The following is a 25010-nucleotide window of genomic DNA, read 5'->3' as shown; positions in this document are numbered from 1 at the left end:
AGAAGGTAAACATTGCTATTCCTATTTTACAGATAAGGAAAGGTGAGGTTCAGAGATGTAACTTGTTTTGGTGTGATTCTGAGCAAGTTATGTCTCTATCTCAGGTTTCCTTGTCTGTAAAATGGGGATAATAATACTTTAAGAGTTATCGTGAGGAATAAGTGAACATTTATCAGAATGGTATATTTTAGCAACATCACAATTGTTAGTTCCCTTCACTTCACCCCCTTTCCTCTACTGTACAATGATTTCTTAAGAACTGAGAACACAATTAAACAGTAGTGGATCTGTTTATCCTGGCTTACTATAAGTATGTGGAACTTTTCTCTTCTCCCGAGGCACCCCCGCCCCGTTGCCTTCTCAAAATGGAAAAAGTTCAGGGAAAAACTGAACTCCAGCATTGTTAAATGTGGGCAGGGTTTGCTGTTAGACTACAGTTGGAATTTGTTATATTGCTTTAGTTATGAATCATATCAGTACTTACCCTGAGGGCAGTGTTAGTTCATTATTCAAGTACAAACAAGAAGGGAGATAGCAAATGTAGAAGAATAGCTTGGAAATATCCTTTGTACTTAACCTGTGGAAATTGCAGCACTTGTATTCTTGTTCAGAGGATCTTCTACAAGGTCATGATGTGAGAAAATTCCTTGAATATAGTCTTAAAAGTTTCAGTCTCTACATGCATAATCATAGCCTAGCTGTAATAGTGAGGAAGGGCTCTCGAACCTAGATATGCAAGAAACAAGAGTAGAAGTATCTTATGAGATAGCTGTTCTAATTAATGGAGTTTCTGAATTTCTCCAGCTAAGTAAGAGGCTATTATTAATTAATGAGTTTAGTAAAATTTTAGAACCAGTGTAGGGCAATTGTTCTTAAATTGTTGAAGTTCAGTTACCTTTAATTAAAAAAATAGAACCAACTTTTTGACATTTATCTTTTCCAGATATTTATGGCATGTTTTCAAAACTCCGAACTGTCACAACCTAGTTTGTTTCAAAACACACGTTAGTAGCCCTTGCGTATGTGGTTTTATTAATTTACTTATTGGTTCTTAATATTTTCCACTATTGTCAGAAATGGCCAAATATCAAAAGCATTTTTCGTGTCTTCCTTAAATGCTAGATTTAGAACATGATAAGGAAATATAGACTATGAAATAGCTGGATTTGTTTCTCACTCTTTCCCTTTTTTTATTCTTGCTAAGTTTCAGTGTTTCTTGCTACCATTAAAATAAAACACATGATTTCGCTTTAAAATTTTCATTATACTCTTTAAGAATTCTTCAAAGACTAACAAATCTCTCTTGCTATCTTTTGTTTAAGTTCATTTCCTTTTTGGAGTTTAATATCTGGTCATTTTTATCTTTATTAATAGATTAATAAAATTATTATTTTTATTAATAGCTGGTCATTATACTTACCCTTTCCATGTTTTAAGGTAATTTGTCTAAAAGTTTTTTCATTTATAGTATTAAGTAATGCTGGTTTTTATAACTTATTTTTGTCATTTTGATTTTTTTCTTTTAAACATTAAAATGAGAAAAGTAGAGAAGTAAAATGACTTATCTTTTACTCATACATGCGTCATAAACAAAAATGAACATGGGATTCACTAATCTGATACTGAACTCTTGAAAATAGAAACTTTACATCATCTTTGCAATTAGGCATATTAGACACTTTTAATATTATGTGCTTTTAGAACAGGATCTAACTTGCATATTTTATTTTTCCTTTTTCTCCCCAAAGCCACCCAGTACATAGTTGTGTATTTTTTCAGTTGTGGGTCCTTCTAGTTGTGGCATGTGGGATGCTCCTTCAGCATCGCTTGATGAGTGGTGTCATGTCTGTGCCTAGGATTCGAACTGGTGAAATCCTGGGCCGCCAAAGCAGAACGCGCGAACTTAACCACTCAGGCACGGGGCTGGCCCCGTAACTTGCATATTTCAACAGGTCTTCTGAAAATAAACTTTTCCACAGTACAATTTGAAATGAATAAATGGCCTGGGTGAATGGATTTGGGTAAAAGTTGCTATGATGATACAGAAATGATATCCCTGACCTTTGTGATTATTTCTCTAGGAACAACTCTATAATCTGTTGTGGACATACTATTTATACATGTCCTATTCTGGTTTTTAATATGTGTCCATATTTTTTTCCTTCTCTTAAATAGCTAAGATTATGTTGAATTACATGTGTTTTGATGTAAAGAAATCTTAGGAGACCACGACACAAAGTATAGAAATTTTTGCCCAACAGTTTTGAAACCAGTTATTTTGGACATGAGCAAAAATTACATGTGTGACATATAAGCCAAGTGGTGTAATTTGTTAGTGCTCTGTTGTAAGTAATATTCATTTTTATTTAAATAAACTGCTTCTTCTGTTCATCAAGTACTATACATAAAATGCTTTTCCCTGAAAAGCCTAAATTTTAGTCCAATGTGAATATTTTACACTCATGTAATTAAAGTTCTTTATTTTAAAATAAAGCATTGTAATAAAATGATTTGTAGGTTTTTATGTCCTATTAAAATATGAACTGAGGCCAGCCCCCTGGCATAGTGATTAAGTTTGGTGTGCTCTGCTTTAATAGCCCAGGTTCACATGTTTGGATCCCAGGCATGACCTACACCCCTCATCAAGCCATGCTGTGGTGGCGACCCATATACAAAATAGAGGAAGATTGGCACAGATCTTAGGTCAGGGGCACTCTTCCTCAAGCAAAAAGAGGAAGATTGGCAACAGATGTTAGCTCAGATCCAATCTTCCTCACCAGAAAAATAAAATAAAATATGAGCCAACAGTAATTGGTTAAATAGTTGAAAAATTATCCTTTTTTAAAGAAAATTAAATTGAAGGTTGTGGTGTTCATAGCATAAGGATTTGCTTTGTTTTGATGAAAAAGCCTTTGCATACTATTTTTTAGCAATAGCAAAAGAGTTTAAGTAGTATAACTTTTTCTTGTGTAACTTAGCCTGTTGCTTGTGTGACTTGGACAGTTGCTTTTAAAATTAGAGTATTTTCTCATTCAAAATAGCACACTGACTACACACTTACATCTCCTTTCTCCCCCAAAATCCAAGGGAAGTGACAGAAAAGAAAAGAAAAGAAACACCTGGGGGTGAAATTCAGCAGTACTGAGACTATCAAGTAGAAAAACTATGGAGAGAAATTGATTCATTTTTGAGGATGAAAAGTAAATGAGGTGTGTATTGATGGCTACAACAAAACAGAGAAAACCACAGCTCTGAATACACACCAGAAAGGGCTCTGGTCCAAGTGGGAATCTCAGTTTCCAAGCCCATAGCAGCAGGTGGGGCAGTAATCAGGAGAATTTTCTAACGTGCTCTCTGCCAGTGGCTCTCAAACTTTAGCATGCTTCAGAATCACCTGGAGGGCTTGTTAAAGCACAACTTACAGATCTTTGGGCCCAACCCTAACGTTTCTGGAATAGGGTCTGAGAATTTGTATTCCTAACATGTTCCCAGATCGTGCTGATGTTGCTAGTCTGGTCTCTACATTTTGACAACCACATTTTGAGAACTACCGGTCCATGAAACACCTCAACCAATGCTCCATCTAAGGCCTTGCCAGCCTATAAGAATCAGAAAAATGTATGTCCCTCTGTACTAATGAATTAGAAAAAGATGCCCCTCTGGACACAGCCGCCCTAGGCTTGGTATGCAGAGTTTAGGATGAAGCTCTGCTTTTGTAGTGTACAAACTATACAAATACATGCCTGGCCCCACCCCATCTTTTGTGTACATGTACACACACAGGGCTGCAGCTTCCTGCTGGTGCCTACAAAAGAACAGAGTAGAAATTGAGGTAATCAGACTGCTATGACAGACTTGAAGGAAAAAAAGAAATAGGAAAGATAATTCTGCCTAAGAGGAAAATACAACAGACTGCTGTGCTGATGGTTTATTGCCTGTATTTTGGTATTTGGGGGCACTTCAGTTCAATATCTATCTGTCCATCCCCAAAAGAAATACTAGAGAAAGTGGAGGACAGAAAATAATAATTAAAAACAAGAAATATTTCCAAAGGTGATGAAAGCCAGGAGGCTGCAGATGGAAAGAGACTAAAGATTGAATGAATATAAAGAGAATCTAAAGAGACTAAAGATGAATGAATGTGTATACATCTTGGTGAAAATTCAGAATTCCAAAGGTAATCAGGAAATTATAAAAGCTTCCAGAGAGAAGTAAGTTATTTACAAGGGAATAAGATCCAGGTCAACATCGCAGTTCTTATCAGGAATACTGGATGTTTGATAGCCAAGAATTCTCTATCTGACCTACACTGTCAAACACGAGGGTAAAGTGAAACAGTTTTCAGTCGTGCAGGGATTCAGAAAGTTTATCTCTTGGCTATCGTTTTTGAAATAAAATTACTAGAGAATCTGCCTTAGCAGAATGAAAAAGAAATCCAAGAAAGGAGGAAACTGTCACAGGAGTCTAGAGAGCAAAAAAATGGGAAAAATCCTAGGATACAGCAGGCCTGGAAAATAGTTGTTCCAAGAGAGAAGTCAGATAGTTCTATAAAGAATGTCTTCAAGAACAAAGTGGTTTATTTTAACAACTCTATAATCATATCTAAAGGGTGAGGATTTTAACGGACATAATTTAAGGTTGATGAATCCATGTTATTGTAAATCATAATAAGCGTTATGGTGATAACTGCAAGAGCTGAATTCTTGTATCAAAGTAGTATCAATAAAGGAAAATTTGCATTGTTTTCCTTGGGTTTTTGAAGAATTAAATGAACCATAGTTTTGGTGAAACAAAAGAAAATCTTTAGTCTCTTTACATTTTTGTGTGCAAGTATAGGACATTTATTAGAACTACGTTGATAAATACCCAGAGTAGATACTGTATAAGTAAATAGATAATGGTTATTAAAAATTAATCTTCAGTCTAGTAGGCAAATAACATCTAATTTGTTCTTCACTCTAAGCCATTCCTTCCAAGCTCTTTTGGGTCTATTTCAATCCTGTGTTAGGCACTATAGAGAATACAAAGACATACAAAACATAATCCCTTTCCTCAAGAAGCTTGAGGTGTCTAGTTAGGAAGATAAGACATAGCCCACATAAAAAGACAACCAACAAAGACACAAATAAATACCAAGTAAGTGATACAGGCAGTAAGCATCATCAAAGAAGATTTTGTTTAGAGTTGACCTGGGCCTTGTAGGATTGAAAGGATTTTATCGGAGAAGAGGAGCAGAGTGAGCTTTTTATTGACAGGGATGTGGAGAGGGGCAAGTAGTGTGTCATGTGCCTAAATCTCTAGAGTCAAGAAAGTAAGAGTTGTGAACACAGGACCAAGTAATAGACCAAAGTGGAGTGGAGGTATCTTGTTTGGGAGACAGAAAAGAAGCCAAAATCTCGAGTGGTCAGGACCGTATTTTGGAGAACTTTGAAACTGAACTTTTCCTTTCAGGCAATGGAGAATCTGACAGCTTTTAAAACTGGATACCAATGATATCCATATGTATATAAAACTGGATATCTACATACTGCTACATTGTGTATATGTGCTGCAGTTTATTCAATCAATCTTCTGTGCTTGGACATCTAGGTAGTTTCCAATATTTTGCAATTTCAAATAATGCTACGCCATGTACATATGTATTTTTATATTACTGGAAGTGTGTCTTCAGGGTAAATACCTAAAAGTGAGAATGCTAGGTCAAAGGATAAATGTGTGTATGTTAAATATTGCCAAATTCCCATCTGTAACGATTGTAACGTTTTATGTTTCCACCAGCGGTGTAGGAATGTACCATTTTTTCCACAAGGGCTGCTAACTAAATATGCCAAGTAACAACATTAAGGTATTCTTCCCATCCATCATCACCATCATTTCAAAAAAGAGAGGCAATTTTAATAAGAGAGAAAGGACATAGTCAAAATAAAGGATGAGAACAGCTTTTTAAATTTAAATTGAATAAATATAGCTCTTATTATGATTCTTTTTCTCTTTTTGCTGAAGACAAATGCATCTCTACCCTGTAATTAGAAGAATCTTTTTGAAATGCAACTCTGATCATGTCTCTCCCTCTACTTCAAATCAGTCCTTCAGTGCTTTCCACATCTCCTCAGATCTTAACAGGGCTTTTTCATGCCCTATAAGTACATCAAAGATCTCAGCACTATACCTTGAGCCACTTTGGCTTTCTTTTAATCTTTTCAGCATACCAACTTCTCTCCCACAGGGCCTTTGCATGTGCTCCTTCCCTTGCTGCTTTTGAAGAAATAGGCATGTCACTTATCCTGGCTCTACCTTAATTTGTTATGTGACCCTCTGCAACTTAGCCTTTTAGTTCTTCCGTTTCCTCAATCTAAGGTGAAGTAGTTGTGTCAGATATCTCCAGGCTCTTTCAGCTCTAAATTGTGAATTTACCAGAAGCCATTTTGATAGGAAGGTACTAGAATTCAGTACGTTCACCCTATGACTATTAACTACAACTTGGCTGTAAGTATGTAACATATATTTGTTTCTCATTCTTAATATTTACTTAAACTTTATTTTCAAGAATTACTTGATTGAATCTATATGAGTAAAGCAAGTTTTGTTTGGTAGCTATTAAATTCATGATTATCTCTACTTCTGGGGTCCTCTTGGATTCTGTTTTTTCCACTGCTTTTCAGCACTTTCATAAAGTGATGAAAGAGGTAATTTTGTACTCTGTTAAGGAGTTACTAGAGTAAATCTTTTTTGAGAGAGGGAAGAAGGGGAAAGACTTAGTAGAGAAGTTTGCCTGAAGTTAGTTTCTTATTCTTTTATTGTGCTGGTCTATTGCCCTGTTTAATTATATTCTTTGTACTTTCATAAAATTGACGGTCAGAAAATAGCAGACATTAGGTAAAAAAGATGGAGAAAGAGATAAAATAGAAATTGGAGAATTAGTGATTTTAGAATTATGTTTATGTTGATCTCTGGAAAATTTTTTTAATTAAATAATATTGTTGATCATTAAATACTCTGGTTGGTTTACATATGTTCTGTGTCCCTAAGTTTGTCCATTAGTCCTGTTTAGTTAGGAATTTATTTCTTAGAAATCATGTTTTTTTTTAAAGATTTTATTTTTTCTTCCTTTTTCTCCCCAAAGCCCCCCAGTACATAGTTGTATATTCTTCCTTGTGGGTCCTTCTAGTTGTAGCATTTGGGACGCCGCCTCAGCGTGGTTTGATGAGCAGTGCCATGTCCGCGTCCAGGATTCAAACCAACGAAACACTGGGCTGCCTGCAGCGGAGCGCGCGAACTTAACCACTCGGCCACGGGGCCAGCCCCTCTTAGAAATCATGTTTTAAATGGATAATTTGGTTTCTAGGCCAGCCCAAAGAAGCTTTTTGAAAACATTTACCTTACAGGGCTGGCCCAGTGGCACAGCAGTTAAGTGCGCACGTTCCACTTTAGCGGCCTGGGGTTTGCCAGTTTGGATCCCGGGTGCAGACATGGCACTGCTTGGCACACCATGCTGTGGTAGGCATCCCACATATAAAGTAGAGGAAGATGGGCATGGATGTTAGCTCATGGCCGGTCTTCCTCAGCAAAAAGAGGAGGATTGGTGGCAGATGTTAGCTCAGGGCTAATCTTCCTCAAAAAAAAAAAATTTACCTTAGAACTACCTTAAGATTCATCCACTAGTGAGCACTGTTTACAAAATTTTCTATATAAAAATTCATTCACAAATAAGAGCACCAGGTAACATCTTTCCTCATTTGTGACATTTGGAGTTGGATTGGCATGCAGACACTAAAAAAGTTTGGGTAGTAAAATAGTTGGGAGGTAATAAAGATTTTACTAGGTAATAGTAACTTAATATATTGACAAAAGACCAGATACCTGGTTCATCAGGAGTCCAAAATTGCAGGACCAAAAAGCAATTGCTTCAGACTCTTGCTGGCTACATATGATTCGTAATTAAATGTTTCTCAGTTGGTATATGAAGTTGGCTGATGTTTCATTTTCTATTTTATATTCCTCAATTGAGTGACTAATTTCTTTAAATACTATATAATTAAGATTGATATCTGAGATTTACTTTTAGTATTTTGAATGTAGAATATAAAGTCAAAACTCCTGGATAAAGTAATGCTTTCAGTTTCTTTGAATTTTCTGTGGATGTATTATATATAATATATTTTCATACATTCTTTTGGTAAACTAGTTACTTGCTTGATATTTTCTCAGAAAAGATCATTTCAAAGTTCATAATCAATCATTAGGATGCTGTAAAGCTTTTCTCCACACCTCGAAAAATTTGGTAGCCTGGGGTTTGCCTGTTCAGATCCCGGCTATGGACCTACGCACTGCTTGTCAAGCCATTCTGTGGCAGGCCTCCCACATATAAGGCAGAGGAAGATGGGCACAGATGTCAGTTCAGTACCCGTCTTCCTCAGCAAAAAGAGGAGGATTGGTGGCAGATGTTAGCTCAGGGCTAATCTTCCTCAAAAAAAAAAAAATTCTCATTTTACTTCTGTTCCTTTGAAGAGAGTTAATCTGGAAAGGAAAGATATTAAAAACAGTGGGCATAGTTTTTTGGGAGGGAGGATTAGCTGTTGTCATTTTAAGGTAACAGAAAGTAAAATCCTTGGAGTTCTATTGATTTAGATTTTCTGGGGAAGGAGAAAGCCCTCGGAATATATAATTTACCTTAAAGTGCAACAGTAACAAAGGAAAATAACTTTAATACTCTTTCTGTTGTGAAGGTAAGATTTACCTGGGATTTGAAGTTTTAAAGATGAGAAAACCGATGTTTGTCATCTGTTATGTATACTTTGTGAAGAATCTTACAAACTTTTGGTTCATCTTCCTGTTGACAAGAGGGTAATAGTAATTTCTCCCGTAAATACAGTAAATAACAACTATCTGATGACTATTTTGTTTGTATTTTAAATTGATATCTATTCTTTGAGATCTTACTCATAGATATTTAAGCTGAGAAAAGTTCTGAGAAATCTGTTAGAAACTCCCCTCCCCTTTCCTCCACGTCAGTAAGTTGTTACTTGCTTTTCAGCTCAAAAATATATGTTTTAGAGTGCTATTTGTATTTGTTTTCTGAAGAGTGATATCAAATAAGGGAACTTCTGGATCGGTTGAAGAAAACACGTTTACAGCATGTGTACTTCTCTTGGGATATAAAGTACCACGCTTAATTTCTTTACTAGCTTTTTTTTTTTAAAAGATTTATTTTATTTTAGGTTTATGTAAAGGGGACATGACTCCCTAAAGAAAATGCCCCGTTGTTATTTTATTGAAAATGCATTTACTTATGTAGCAAATGACTGTGATTTGTCTGAAATCGTTGAAGCCCAAACCCAGAGAACAGCAAACATCAAATTTAAATCTTAAGAGTATTTGTCCAAAGTTGTATTCAGGACTTGAAAGATTAAGATGTAAAAATCAGATAAGTTGAATGCTGAATTTTATTATGTGTCCTTTTTCTCAAATAAAAAGCATTCTTTTTCAGTTAACTTTGGAGAATTACTTGAATTAAAAAAAAAATCTGTTGAAAAATGAAAATGTTTTAGTGTACTTGATAGCTCAAAGCCATACCTTTTTTATGTTTAGTGAAATGAAAATGTAGTTGTACTTAGTTATTTGGCCTTGTAGTTTTGCTATTTTTTATGTAAGGAACTATGTTCTTATTTCATAGATAATTTTGACATACAATAATATTTTGCCTACTTAAAATAGTATTTTCAACTATTCAATATTTGGCTTTAGATGGTCCAAAGAAGGAAGGGAGGTAGTATATATATTGATCACTTTCTAAGTGCAGAGTATTGTATTTCACTATCTCACTAGCTATGGTGTTTCTCTGACCTAAAATACGTAAAATGCAAGTTATTTATTGTGATAAATATACCTTTAAAATGTACCTTTAGTAGTATTTTATTTTTAAAAAATTTACTTATTAAAATAACATTTTGTTAGTTTCCTCCTTCTCAATTTTTGTGGCGTTTATCATTTTGAAATTGGGTGCTGTTATATCCAGAAAACGGATCAAAATAGTAATTTTAAAGCCTACTTCACTATATAGTTAGACAGCATTTGCTTTTTGTAAATTGCATACAAAGACAAAATCCTAAATACTGTAAGTGTTAACTGCTCAAGATCCTCAAATAGTGTTAGTATGTCATTATTCTACAGAAGACTACATTTCTAGCTATTTTTTGAGAAATACTTCAAAAATGCTTATTACTTCAAATTACTGCTTCTCGTTTATGTTGTTATAGTTTAAGAAACACAATTAGTAGTTTCAATTCAGATTGAACTAGAAATTAGAGGTATGTTGAATAAAAATATTAAATACTTAAAACTTTTAGCATTTGTAAATCATTAGTATAAAATTACTAAGAAATTCAAAGACAGTACAAATGGTCACCACATGATTCAAATCATGATCGCTTTTAGACTTTGGACAACTTTTTAAGGGATTTTTTAATGAAGAGGAAGGTACAACTCAAAATGGCTCAGAAAAATAATATGGAGTTTGTACAAGAATAGAGTACATTTTAATGCTTAACACATTGAATACAATTTTTTTTTTTTACTAAAAACTTTAAAATTTTCCACGTGTTTATTTTCTTTCAGAGGTGGAGAAATAGTTGTCCAAAAAAATGCTTTTCACAGTTGAAGGAACTTGGAAATTCTGTCCCAGTGAAGTCCCAGTGGTTTTATTTCAGGCAGCTTATATTGTAGATTCGTTGTCAAATATCTTACTTTTTAAGTTCTGTAAGTTATGTTGAATAAAGTTCTCTGTGCCTTGAACTTCAGAGAATCTGGAATCAGTTCTCCTAGCAGACCAGTTTTTCATTTTTATTGAATTCTGAATTGTGTCCGACGTGAAGTAGTAAACTATAGGGTCAAAGCAACAGTTTGAAACAGCAATGCAGAGAGTGATTGGGTACATGGTTCTTACGGCTGTCACTGCTGAGCAATTAACAAATGTCTGTGTTCTCATAAGAGAATATAAAATAAGGTTGATATTGTAAGGCACGAAACAGAAGCAGAATATGACCAAATGTACAAAAATCATTTTTAAAACTTTAGTTTTGTTTATTTTGCTTCTACTTAATGTAACAGGTTTGTTTAAAGTTCTTAGCACCATACTAGAACAAGTTACATTTAAAATTAGAGGAATAAAAAATCCCACTATTTCAATGAAAATTACAATCCTTGAGAGATATGTTTTCCATGTGGCTTCTGGAAAATTTTCAAAGCAGGCTTCTGAGGTATTGTTCCCCTGAGAGTGTGTAGACGGAAAAAAAACTGCTGGTGCGCTTCCTCCCATCACGGTTAACCATACAGCAATGCAAACGATTTTTGCATTTCTTTTGGTTCTTAGAGTCTTTGACTTAAATGGGTAGAGGATTGCCAGAAATCGATCTACACTAATACAAGTTAAGAACAGAATGCTTCCATACATGTTGGTATAAAACAGCATCACCGAAATTTTACAAAGTAAATCTCCAAATGGCCAATTCCGTGTTGCAAAGTAAAAAATCCTGAAGGGTAAAGTAAAGACAAAAAGCAAGTCTGACATTGCCAAGTTAATCATGTATGTTGTGGTTTCATTTCGGACTTTGAGGGTGCAGATGAAAATATATATGGCAACACAGTTGGATATTAACCCAAGTACAAACACCATACTAAACATGCAGCCGTACAAAGTGTATTTAAAGGAGTCATCGTAGACACAGCCGGAGCTGTTACTGCTTACCATTATAAAGGCACGTCCAGTTCACAGTGATGAAGCCCTTTGGTCAGCTGCAGTCTCCTTTGCTATTCAGATTGTGACTACTTTATAACCTCCAGCGTATTTGCAAATTCTTTGGATCTTTGGGAGGTTTTATAAATATTTCCTCTTTCTCTGAAATCTCCAAAAGAAACATGAAATTTGTTGCTGTAAAGTTTCCACTTATTTCTTCAACAGGAAAATATTCTCATTTGCTAGTCTACAGAAAATCCTTGAATCCAAGGCTTGGTTAGCTGACGAGCAACCTTTAGAAACGGTAGTCATTGAAGCCAACCCATTGGATTATAATTTTTAAAGTAACGCTCTGTTCCACGATGGAATAAAACAACTCATCTGTTAAATGTGTATTTCAGTAGTCAAGATGAATATTCCAAAATTAGAGTTTCTTTATGCTCCAGAATGTTTAAGCCACAGTTAACAATCTTATTTTGCTCTTCGATGCAGAGTTTCAGAGACTTAAACATTCCCAATTTGGTCTCATTTACTTCTTGCTCCTTTTAAATGAAGTCTTCCTTTTTGCTATTCCTGCAGTGGATCCCAGATGATGGTAGCCAGAAGAGTCTTTTAAGGGTTCCGAAATAAATTCCTATGCGTGTTAGCTCTTGCTGAATCGAGGCCTTTTTCTCTTTGCCAGCTGTATTGTGAGATGGGCTTTCTCTGAAGTGAAAAAGAAAGGCTTGCTAGGTTTGTAATATGACATCACAGGAAGAAGAGGCTGGGCTTGGACAAAGAAAGGTTTCAGCCCAGTTTGTTTGCAGTGCTTTAATCTGATAATGTGTCTGCTGGGAATATACCCAGGAGGCTTGCAAATGGTCACTGACTCTTTAGCTGAGCCTCAGCCCATTAACTCTTTTTATGCGGAAACGCCTTCTGGGATGCTGGCCACCTCTCGAGTTTTTTTCCCTTCCTTTCTTTCTTTCCTTTTGGTAGTACTGATTGAGAGAGGAAAAAAAAATCAGTATTAAGCCTGTTTCTCTCTTCTTTGATTGCTTTCATGTTTGGGATATGCCTTTTTTTAAAAAAATAAAATGTATATGAGTGTGTATTTATGCATTTAAATTGTTAGTGATTTCTTAATATAGCATTAAAAATTGTTTAGTAACTGTGAAAGAGAAGAATTTAATCTTTAAGTGTAAAAAGGGTTTGGCTGAGAGACAGATGGTAGTGTTGCCATTCTTGGCTTCTGTTTTCCAGGATTGCTCCTCAAGATTTAGTTTAATTGAATTGGTATGATTGTGAGTGGTTCCAAATCCTGGGTCTCTTGTTTTGGGTAAATTTTCTAACATTCTTTCTTGTTTCCTATAAAATTGAATTAATATTTTAGAGCACTTTTGACTTTTAAATTACCAGTTTCACCAAAGAATAATGTTTAAGAATGTTTATGTTTGGTGTGGTATTAATCTTATGCACAGAATGAAATTACATCTTTTTAAACTATTTTTTTTTCCTAAATTGATTAAAATAAGTTTTGGAGAATAGAAGTTACATTACTTGGCTAAATTTTAGGTTCATAATTTATTTTTGTTCCCCCAATCCTCCCCTTATCCCTCTTAATATGACATTAGCTGTATATTAGAACATAGTTCAGATTTGTCTTCATTTTAAAAGCTCATATGAGTGGTTTCTTTATATATTTATATTTAAAGTTTACTCATTTTTTAAAGCCCAAAGGAATTGGAAGAAGAAAGTATGTGTGGAATGGGGGTAGTTGAATGTAGAGGTTACTTCTCAAGGATTGAAGATAGCACAGCCTCTAGACACATAAATGTTTTTTAAATGGGTTTTCTTTTTGCTGAGAAAGATTGGCTCTGAGCTAACATCTGTTGCCAATCTTCCTCTTTTTGCTTGAGGAAGATTCACTGTGAGCTAACATCTTTACCAGTCTTCCTCTATTTTGTATGTGGTTCACAGCTATAGCATGGCTTGGTAAATGGTGTAGGTCCGTGCTCAGGATCCGAACCCATGAACCTGGGCCACTGAAGCAGAATGTGCCAAACTTAACCGCTAGGCCACGGGGCCAGCCCCACATAAATGTGTTTTGTTGTTTTTTTAAAAAGATTGGCACCTGAGCTAACATCTGTTGCCACTCTTCTTTTTTTCTTCTTCTTCTTCTCCCCAAAGCCCCCCAGTACATAGTTGTAATCTTTTTTTTTTTTTTTTTTTTTTTGAGGAAGTCAGCCCTGAGCTAACATCTTCCAATCCTCCTTTTTTTGCTGAGGAAGACTGGCGCTGAGCTAACATACATGCCCATCTTCCTCCACTCTATATGTGGGATGCCTACCACAGTATGGCTTGCCAAGCAGTGCTGTGTCTGCACCCCAAATCCCAACTGGCTCACCCTGGGCCGCTGAATCAGAACGTTTGCACTTAACCGCTAAGCCACCGGGCAGGCCCCATAGTTGTATTCCAGTTGTAGGTGCTTCTAGTTCTGCTGTGTGAGATGCCGCCTCACTATGGCTTGATGAGCAGTGCCATGTGTGCACCCAGGACCTGAACTGGCAAAACCCTGGGCCGCCAAAGTGGAGCACGCAAACTTAACCACTCGGCCCCATAGCTGGCCCCTAAATTTTTTTTTTTTTAATTCTGAATTACCCTTTTGTATTTTACTGTTGCTGTTATTTTCTAGTTAGATTCAGTTTGGGCTGAAACTTTTCCTTTTGGGTATCAATATAGGTAATTTAAGAGCAATTTATTTTTCTTTCAGAAATTACTTAGACAGTTTAAAAGTAGTACGTTGCAGTAGCTTGTTTTATGCTGATTTTACACCTTTTTAATTTGAGCTACACTCATGCTCAGCATCTTTTGTTGGTTTGTTGATAAGTCCGCCCGAATTGTAACCTATTTTTATTGTTTTGACTAGGAAATTTATCTAGAATCAAGTGAGACCAAAAAATGTGAGCCTTACTTATAATCAGTGAACTTAAAACTTTAAAGGGCTGAATTTCTTTGTATTGCATTGGTGTGGAAAACAGATAGTATTTGTGTTCATATTAGAAGACAGGAAGAAACTTTGAATGAACAGTAATAAAAAAAGGAGTAGTCGTTAAGCTTGTGTTCTCATTGGAGAAAAATTTTCTGTTACAGTTTCTTAGTAATCTACTTTCAAATTGGTAATCTCTTTAGTCATCACTAAACAATGGAATATAAGCAGTTATATGCTCTTAGCTTGTTTACTTCTACTTTCATTTTGAACAGAGAATTAAAATATATTAATTCTACATCAGAATATCCTTCCACATGTTGATATTGTTATTCACTTGACTTGTTATTCACTTAACTGTTTATTTGTAGTTTTTTCATATTTCACTCATTGGTGCTTAAAAATGGATAGATCACTATTTGTTGAATTAAACTTTTTGTTGTTATCAGTATATTAGTATATATTTGTATTTCTAATTCTTATACAATACTTTGACCCTTGATAGATACTCACGTTTGCTGAGGAAAGAATCATATTAATAAACTTGAATTTTATTGAAAGTTGCTTCTTTTGAGGAAGAGCAATAGCATAGGGGCTGTGTGTTTTAACAGGGAAGAAGATCATTGAAAGCTGGATTTTATGAGATCTTTAATTTGACTTCTAATTAAGGAACCAACGTGAAATTAGATACCTTGGAAATTCCTTAGGTTGAGATTTGAAAAATATAGTGTAACTACTTACAAAGGGAGTTAAATGAATTCAGGAAATCAAGTATGTTTAATAGGTGCTTTTGTATTTGATAGACTCAGACCAAACTTATTTTAATGTGAGGTTTGTACACTTCTGAGAGTTAAGTCGGTGAATCAGCTTGTTTCTTGTAGGGATTTTTTAGGGGGTGAAATAACAGATACAACCAATTTGAAATTTAGTGAATCTCATTATGCAACTCATCACTTCTCAAATTTTAATTAGATCAAGAAGCCAGGTAAATAATCAGGTAGCCTATAAAGTAGATGTTTTATTCATCACTACAGTAACAGTATTATAAATCATTTAGTTGTGTAACTGATGTTTTTTATCAGTTTGAGAGAGAGTATCCTGTTAGTTAACAATTAGAAGTTTAAGGATTTGGGTAACTTCTGAGTTCTTGACTACATTTCTGCTACAACTGTGGGTTTGAGGAGGCAAGAAATCTGACTTTTTCATGCCTGATTCAAAATAGGCTCATAATAATGTTTGTTGAATGAATAAATAAGTCTTTCTTGAACGTCCATTATAAATAAATAATATGTAAGATGGGCTCCTCAGCCATTATTCCTTTCTCTTCTTTTTCATACTGGTTATATTTCCAGCCTTGATAATAATGTCAGTTTTATCTTGTCCCCCTTTATTCTCACCGCCACCATTTTGGACTAACCCTGTCATTCTTATCTATATGGTGCTATAATGTCTTATCGTTTCTAGTCCTACCTCTTCCAGTTTCCCCCTGCCAGATTGTCACAGATCAGCTCATGAATGAATCAACTAGTTATTTATTCATTTATACCCTTCTTGCTTCCAAAAAGAATTTAATGCAAATTATAATTTTAGAAGTGTCAAAACTAATGGAACTAAACATTTAAGATTTTAGCTTTTTATTATATGTAAATTATACCTAAAGTTTAAAAATTTTAAATAAAAGTGTAGAAGAGTTAAAAATTTAAAATGGGGGAAATGAGAGAAATTATTCTAAACATTAGTCATATTCGTTATTCTAAAAATTATTCATTTTGAATGTAATAAATATTTGCAAAAGGCAAGAAAAAATCTTAAAATACAAATTCATAACATTAGTAAAAGAATAAAAGCAAAGTGCTAGCGAGGAGAAAGAAGGGCAGTGTGTGAAATAATAATGATAGAAAATCTAACCTAAGGAAAGGTGCTGCATTTGATACAAAGCAGAAAAAGAAAACATGGTGGATTATGTAGTTTTCATTTAATGAAAGAAGACATTCCAGATTGTCAAGGGAAAAACTTTGCTTTGCTTTATCTTAGAAATATATCGTGCATCTTTACAGATGAACCATTAAATGACCACACTGCTATTGTTTTCTAATGACAGAACATATACCATTTCTTGTTGGCCCTGAATTTGAGAAAAGTATTCAATGTCAAAATTGTGTTTCTGGGAAAACATATTATTTGTTGGTAGATAAGTATTGTTCAATTATATGTGGTAATTTGGTTTAATGCTGGGGCAGGTTTGATAGTCTAGTGCAAAGACTTTCCACCTGAGGGCCTTGAAATCTCTGAAACCTCTGTTGTATACATTCCCCTGAGGACTGGGTCCATAGCTTTGATGAGTTCTCAAACAAAGCTATGACCAAAATCAGGTAAGAAACCACAGATCTAAAGAAACAAAGGATTAGCAAGTCCTACAGGCTCTCTCTCTGAAATATCTGGAAATCTCTGAAATCTTTTGAAGATTTTTCTCTATGGATAGGCTAGAAGGAATCTAGACTATTAGTTGTGTTAGTGCAGATTCTTTATGAATGAAGAATTGTGTGTGTAGGCAATAAAGTGTAAATCTGTAACTTTTTATTTTAAATAGGGAAGTGTAAGTGTTGTGTAAAGAGCACAGGCAGAGAATCAGAGAAGCTTGATATGCAATCACTTGACCTAAGATTCTGGCTCCTTAGCTGTAAAATGAGGGAGTTGAACTGCTCAAAGATCCCTTCCTGCTTCTCTATCTGATTCTGATTCTTTAAATACTTTGAATACTTAAGCTGCTAGATTGGGTTTTTTCAGTCTTAGGCATAACAAATGAAGAGTCAGTTTTCATTCTTTATGTTTAAGGATTTTTAATTTTGAAACCAGGTTGTACAAGAAATTTTCTTTGCTTAAGCCAAGAGTCTCATAAGAAGAATTTTGTTAATGTTTTGTTATATTGTAAAGATTAAACATTTTTAAAAGCCTTTCCTTTTTATTTCTATAGCAGTCTTCTTTAAAAGACCTTTCCTTTCCAAAACACAAATAAGATGCCGTGTTCCTTTACTATAAAATTGATCAAAGAAGAATTGATCAAAACTTTAAAGTATTCTCTCATTAAAAGTTTTGATGAGCATAAGTCCAGTTGTTGCTAAAATAGCATTGAGAATATGAGATGAGTTGGGAGAATAACACTGAGATAGTGAAATATGAGATATTGAGAATATGTGCTATCCAGAAAAATCTGGTAAGAGAGTATGTGAAACTTAAACTGAAATAAATTTGTTCAAGTTCAAAAGAAAGTATGAAACCGTGAAATTTTAAAATGCAAGAAAAATATTTTAAACTTATTTTATTCATTTTGAATGTGGCAAATGTTTGCCATGATATGTGACTTTTCAAGGTTCTTTTTCATCCAAAATTTACACTTATGAAAAAAGCCGGTTTTCTCTTTTTTGATTCTTCTAAAGCCTGTTATGATCAATTTTCTATTTAGGAAATGAACAAAACTTTTTCATTTTTAGAAATGAACATTTGTAATTTATGTTGATACAATATATTTATTTTATATAAAAAGACCTTCTAGCCTAACAGGAAAATTTATTAAATTCTAGACAAATTTAGTATTACTATAAGTATATCGATATCATTTAAAAATTATTTACCTTTCTGTCACTGTTGCAAACATTTAACACTTTTTCTTACTTTTTACTGGGATATGAGTCATCTACCCAAGTTCAAAGGGTTGAACCAGCTTGTAGGGTTGGGTGCGAGTGGAAGAAGAAAGATTTAAAGGATGGTGAACTGTGATTTATAACAAAGTAAAAGTGGATGGGAATGACAGTTGAGGCAGGTTCAAGCAAGAAGGTAAAGGAGATTAAGAGGAGCAGGAATGTTGTTGTGGTATATGACTGAAAACTTGAATAAACATATTTATCACTGCCAGCACTTAGTTGTCCCCTCTTCCTTCCTTTCTGTCTCTTCCTGCTTCCTCCTTCATCTCCACCTCTTAAAATCCTACGACATTTTTCTCTGGAGACTTCTCAATCTCATCAGTTCCTTCTGTACTTCCACAGTACTCAGTTTGTCTTTCCTTTAAGACATTCAATTCAATTAAGATTAAACCACAAAGAAGTAATTGCAATACAGAGGATAACAATAGACATTTGCACAGAATGGAGATGAGAGTCAACCCAAGTCAGTTAAAGGGCATCCAGAGGAGATAATGTCTAAAGAAGGCTGGCCTTTAAAGTTGAATAAAAGTTTCAAATTTTGAGTCTTGAAAGCTAGGGCTATGCCTAGTAATAATGTCTTTGTATATATTACCATTAGGGTAGTCATGTAGTCTTTCTGAACCCAAAACACAGAAGATGGTTTAATGACTGTTTTCTCAGTTCTCTCAAGGATGCTACTTAACTAATTCCACTCTAAATTCTGAGAAGAGAGTCAATTCCTCACATACAATGTATGCTTTGGAGCGTAACAGCTTAATTTGGTTATAAAATCCAGTTAGGAAGGCTAGCTGGGTTGTAGTTTTCAAAAATCTTTCACCTCGTTTAGAAGCAGCAAGGTGTAGTGAAACAAACAATTTGACTAGGTGTTAAATGACCTAAATTCTAATCCTAGCTGTGCTACTAAAAATTAATGTGACCTTGAGCAAATAATTTACCTTCTCTATTATATATTTGTAAAAGGAGAGTATTGAACTTTAGATCTCTAGAATCCTTTTCAGACCTTATGTTTCTCTCTACTTTTCCCACTAATTTTGAATGACAGAAAGAGCATATATTATTGTCTCCATTTTATAGATCAAGAAACTGAAATTCAGAGAAGTTGTGACTTACCTAGGATTACAGAGTGATTAAATGTTGGAGAATGTTGAAGCCAAGACTAGAAACCAGGTCCTCAATATTAAGTACCCAGCCTAATTCCTTGTACATATTTTTCAAATTGAAGGATACAACTCAATGAGTGCATGGAGAGCTAGAACTAGAATCCTAGTTTCTTGACGTCTAGTCAAGTTTTCCCACTGTGACAGTAGCTTCTAATCTTTTTTTCCTTATTGACATCGGAATTTTGGTTTTTATTTTATAGGTTAGATGACTGTTAAGCAAGGAAGAACTTTGTGTTTTTACGTGTAAACTATATCGACATTTTTTCGAAACGTTAAATTCTAAAATTGTGACATAACTTAATCTCTTAGAAGTTTCCATTCTTGTATAGATTAAAATTGTACTGCAACCATGATTCATCTTTATTGATTTTTTAAAAAATGGTTGCAATTGGGAAAAGTACTGTGCCAAGTTTAATACAGAGGAAGGAAATATTTCTACTTCTTTCAAATAATTAGAACAAGGGTTTTCCGTGAATAGTAAATTTAACATTTTCCGGCAGCCTTTATTATCAGAAATCCAGGTACTCTTCAGTTTATTTCAATAAGCGTTTATTGTCTTGCTTTTTTACTCATTACTGTGGGGTGGAGATAGGGAAGGATTGCTCTTTCAGGATGCTCCTGGAAAGCTAAATGCTTATAGCTAGAAAGTTACTCTTTGAGACATCTGAGTTCTTTTGTTCCCAATATTGAAATTGTATGCATATTAAAACTTAAACGTGTTTGTTCCCAAATTTATATTTGCTGGTTGTACATGTTAAAGTAATGTTATGGGGGCCTTCCTGGTTGCTTAGTGGTTAAGTTTGCCTGCTCCACTTCGGCAGCCCAGGGTTTACCAGTCCAAATCCCAAGTGCGGACCTGTGTACCACTTATCAAGCCATGCTGTGGCAGACATCCCACATATAAAATAGAGGAGGATGGGCACAGATGTTAGCTCAGGGCCAGTCTTGCCAAGCTTGCAAGCTCAGGCTTGCCAAGTGGTGCCATGTCCGCACCTGGAATCTGAACCAGTGAACCCCGGGCTGCCAAAGCAGAACGTGTGCACTTAACTGCCAAGCCATCAGGCCAGCCCCTACATTTTATATTTTTAAAAATTCAAGTAAAATGTTTTAAAAAATATATGTATTATTTTAAAATTATTTCTTGCTTAGCTTTTTTGATTAACTGGTGCCAGCCTCATTAAATAAGACAATTTCTGTTATCAGCAATAATCAACTTGGAAATGTAATGGAAAAAGATACAATTTAGAAAAATGGCAAATAATATACAATACCTTACAAATAAACATAATAGGAAAAGTGCAGGATCTAGATGAAAACAAAAGACACAAAACTTTAATGAAGGCTATAAAAGAACACTTGAATAGGTGCCATGCTGTTTTCCTGGGGCAAATCTATAAATTTAATGCTATTCCGGTAAAAATCACAGTAGATTTTCAGTGAATGTCCTTATAACTTTGTTCACCTGGAGGAGTGTAGATATATATTATTTTCAACATATATATATGTTGTATAACCTAGCAATTTTATTTCTAAGAAAATTTGTCTTCCCTTCCCATTTGTATTCCTATCAGTAGAACCTATTTCCCCACACCGTCACCTAAACCAGATTATTTTCAGACTTTTAAATGTTTCTTAAATTAATAGATCAAAAGTGGTATCTTACTTAATTTGTATTTCTTTAGTTATGAGTGAAGTTGAGCTCAGAAACAGACCCCAAACCTACAGGAATATAATATATGATAATGTTAACACTTCAAATCAGTGGAGAAAAATGTGGATAATTAAATGGGTCATTGGGGTAGTATTTGGGGGAAAAAAGTGGACTTTAAAGTAGTCTTTATAACAAAATAAATTCCAGCTAGATCAAGAATTTAAATGTAAAAAATGACTCCATTAAAAAAAAAAAGACTGCATAAAATTTCTGGGAAAAAAATTGAGTGCACTTAAAAATAACAGTAGAGTACTAAAGGTTTTCTAAGTATTATATGAAGTCTGCAGGTTTGAAGAAAAAGATCCATTTGACTAAATAATTTAGTTTTGTTGCAAGGAACGCAAACAAAGTAGGAGGAAAATGTCAGTCTGTATTATTACACTTTATTATAATAGTTAAATGGCAAATTTCTTTACAGGAATCTTTTAGAATAAAACTAACGAGAATTAACACATTCCAAAAAATAGGAAGAGGATCTTAACAAGCATATCATTTTTTTTCCTTAACTTAAAACTGGTTCTCAGTTTTAGATACCCAAATTAATGTTTTTATTTTTTTAAAGTTTTGGGCTTCAAAATAAAAACGAGTATACATTTGATTAGATTTATCTCCCCCTTTTTACAAATGAGAGATTTAAGATCTGGTTGTATGAACACTATTGCAAATATACTTAAAAGCAGAAACATATTTGACTGTAAGCTTTTATGCAGATGTTTTGCTTTTAACCCAACTAGAATTCAAAGAAAGATACTGGCTTGGGGCTGGCCCCGTGGCCGAGTGGTTAAGTTCGCGCGCTCCGCTGCAGGTGGCCCAGTGTTTCGTTAGTTCGAATCCTGGGCGCGGACATGGCACTGCTCATCAGACCACGCTGAGGCAGCGTCCCACATGCCACAACTAGAAGAACCCACAACGAAGAATACACAACTATGTACCGGGGGGCTTTGGGGAGAAAAAGGAAAAAATAAAATCTTTAAAAAAAAAAAAAAAAAAGAAAGATACTGGCTTTTTAACAGATAGTGATACTCAAAGGAATATTAATCAGTCACTGAGATTCTGAGCCACTAGTAATCCATTCCCGGAACAAAATTTCCACGATCACTTATTTTATTGGCTTGCAAATGGGATCATTTTATTCAATGGATTTCACATTCTTGGAAAATTTGAGGGTTTCCTATCAATACCAGATGTTACCAGTAGTGCTTCAGAAAGGTTAGAAACAAAAGACCAAAAGGACTGACTTTACAGACCCCTTTTAAAGCCCAGGCTTTTGTCATTGTTTTTAAACAAAAGTGGACTGTGCCAGCCTGACCAAAAAAAGAGGTTGCTGGATTATTGTCCTGGTTATATAGGTAGGGAAATAAGATAGGCACATGTAACTTTTTTTCCTTGCTTATGTTATCTTTATTTCTGGGAATGCTGTTATTTCTTTGTTTATTCAATAGCAAATATTTACTGAGGGACAACTGTGTGCTAAGTGCTCTCTAGATGCTATGAAAATAGCGAAGAAAACAAAATCCCTGAGCTTATACTTTATTTGGGGGAGACAGGCAATCAGTAAATAAGCAGTTGTATAGTTGGTCATACGGTGATAAGTTCTTTGAAGAAAAATACGTTTAGGAGGAAAAGGGAGATGTTCTATATAGGGAGTTCTAGGAAGGGCTTGCTGATAACGGGACATTTGAACAGAGACTTGAAAGAAGTGAAGGAATGAATTATGTGGATATCTCAGGAAATTAACCTTTACTTGATAAAAGTCTTAAAAAGGCCCTCCCCAATCTGTGTTTCCAGCCTCATCTTCTATAACTTCACTCACCAGGTTCATATCCCCAAGATTTTTATGGCAATTGGAGATTTCTAAGTAACGTTGCAATTAATAAATTTCTACCATCATCTTCTGATTTTTGTTTTGCATGACACCTCATAAACTGGGAATGTTTGTTTTGTTTTTGGCTACTTGATAGTATTCTTCAAGCTAAATATTGCTAGGAGTGTGCTGTACCTATCTTTCGTTAAAAGGAGCCCCAGGTCAGTAGTTCCATTTCAAGTCATTTTAAGATCCCACCCTGACTTTTGTCTCCCTATGCGGTTATACGTTTGTTTTTTAATCTTTGATGCTTTGACTAGCACCCTGTTACCTCAAGGGACTGAATTTCTTTCTCCTGAGTTCAGTTTCCCCTCATAACAGTGACATCAGACAGCCTATATCAACTACCTGACTCTCTTGATTTCTGTTAGTTATCTATCCTACATATGCTTGAATGAGCGTAGGATCTTAAAGGTACTTAAACCCTACTTGTCTTTTCTCCATTATCGCATAGCGTCCTAATTTTGGATCTACCATCAGATTCTTGTTACTGTGTCCTTCAAAGAGACAACTCTTGGCCTTACTCTCATGTTTGGACATATGACTGTTACCCAGCCCTACTGGTACCTGAAAGTGTGACTTTACTTTTCTCTGACTCAACTCCACCACTTTCTGAGCGCATATGACATTGTTCCATGAGGTTTGTTTTTAAAAAATTTTTCCTAGGAATACATTTTTTATTTATAATGTAGGGAGGATATTATTAAGACTCTTAAAAAGCAATAATAAGAGAAATAGAAAAAGAGGGAAAGAAGATAACTCTGTTACTCTAATAAATCAGCTGTTTATAATTTTCCAGGTTTTTAAAATACATCTTTTATTGAGATATAATTGACATATAACATTATATTAGTTTCAAGTGTGTAATATAATGATTCAGTATTTGTGTATATTGCAAAATGATCACCACAAGAAATCTAGTTAACATCCCAGTTAACAGTCCTCCTCTTTTTGCTGAGGAAGACTGGCCCTGAGTTGACATCCATGCCCATCTTCCTCTACTTTATATGTGGGATGCCTACCACAGCATGGCTTGCCTAGCGGTGCCCTGTCTGCACCCGGGATCCTAACCAGCAAACCCTGGGCCACCAAAGTGGAACATGTGCACTTAACTGCTGTGCCACCGGACCGGCCAGTAAATAAGTTAATTTCTGACATGAATATACATGTAAACTACCAAAGCCTTAGTACCTTCTATTATGACATCTAAAATGTAACTTGTTAGGAGTAGATTAACTTTTTAGACTTTAATCTTTTTTGAAAAGATACATGTGTTTTTTTCTGTTTATAAAAGTACACTTAGGTTAATTAGAAAATAGGAAAATGTACTTTGATGTTTTAAACCATCGAAAAAGTAGTTTTGTCTACTATTCTGTAAATTTAAAAAGAGTCTTTGGCCAGAAGCAATAAAATTCTTGTCTAAGATTTATACTGTCTGAAAGAGAGTTGAAATTCTGCTGCCTTGCTTTGTAATATAGAGAAGGGTTTTTCAGGGACTTCCCCAAAGTAGTATACCTGCTGGAGATGAATCTGGCAAAAAAAATTTTTCAGAGAATTTCTGACGCTAAATGAGCATTAAATAAGTATGCTACAGAAGATAGATTTTATTTAAACTAAACCATTTAAAATTACTAGTCAGAAACACTATCAAGTCCTGTGACAAGAGCACAATTCTTATTTGTTAAAACTGTTTCACTGTTAACAAAAATACACTTTTTCCCTTTAGTAGATATGCTCTGCATAAAACCAATATCTTTTGGAAAATTTTCAGCTGAACTGGAGAAATGGATAGTTTAATTTATTCAGATTTGTTCCATTCATCATCTTTGAATTAGTTTCTTCTTGAGGAGGAGCATATCTTAAAACATTTGCCTT

At 34.6% G+C, this 25010-nt stretch overlaps 2 protein-coding genes across 4 annotated transcripts in view; one reads left to right on the top strand and one right to left on the bottom strand.

Moving 5' to 3' along the window:
• The window catches only part of RB1 (RB transcriptional corepressor 1), a 155184-nt gene that overhangs the window by 90783 nt on the left and 39391 nt on the right, over positions 1-25010 (top strand). The window lies entirely within an intron of this gene.
• LPAR6 (lysophosphatidic acid receptor 6) lies at positions 10565-11882 on the bottom strand. The gene has a single exon (XM_014838920.3). The coding sequence runs from the start codon at positions 11744-11746 to the stop codon at positions 10712-10714; it is 1035 nt and encodes a 344-aa protein (XP_014694406.1). The 5' UTR covers positions 11747-11882; the 3' UTR covers positions 10565-10711.

This window comes from Equus asinus, chromosome 11, assembly GCF_041296235.1.
Source record: "Equus asinus isolate D_3611 breed Donkey chromosome 11, EquAss-T2T_v2, whole genome shotgun sequence".
Classification (NCBI taxonomy): Eukaryota; Metazoa; Chordata; class Mammalia; order Perissodactyla; family Equidae; genus Equus; species Equus asinus.
The sequence above is the reverse complement of the archived record's forward strand: the minus strand, read 5'-3'. Positions and strand labels throughout refer to the sequence as shown.

What these genes read in the sequence shown, in the direction of transcription:
- LPAR6 (XM_014838920.3), bottom strand. Translation starts at nt 11,746, where the DNA reads ATGGTAAGCAGTAACAGCTCCGGCTGTGTCTACGATGACTCCTTTAAA.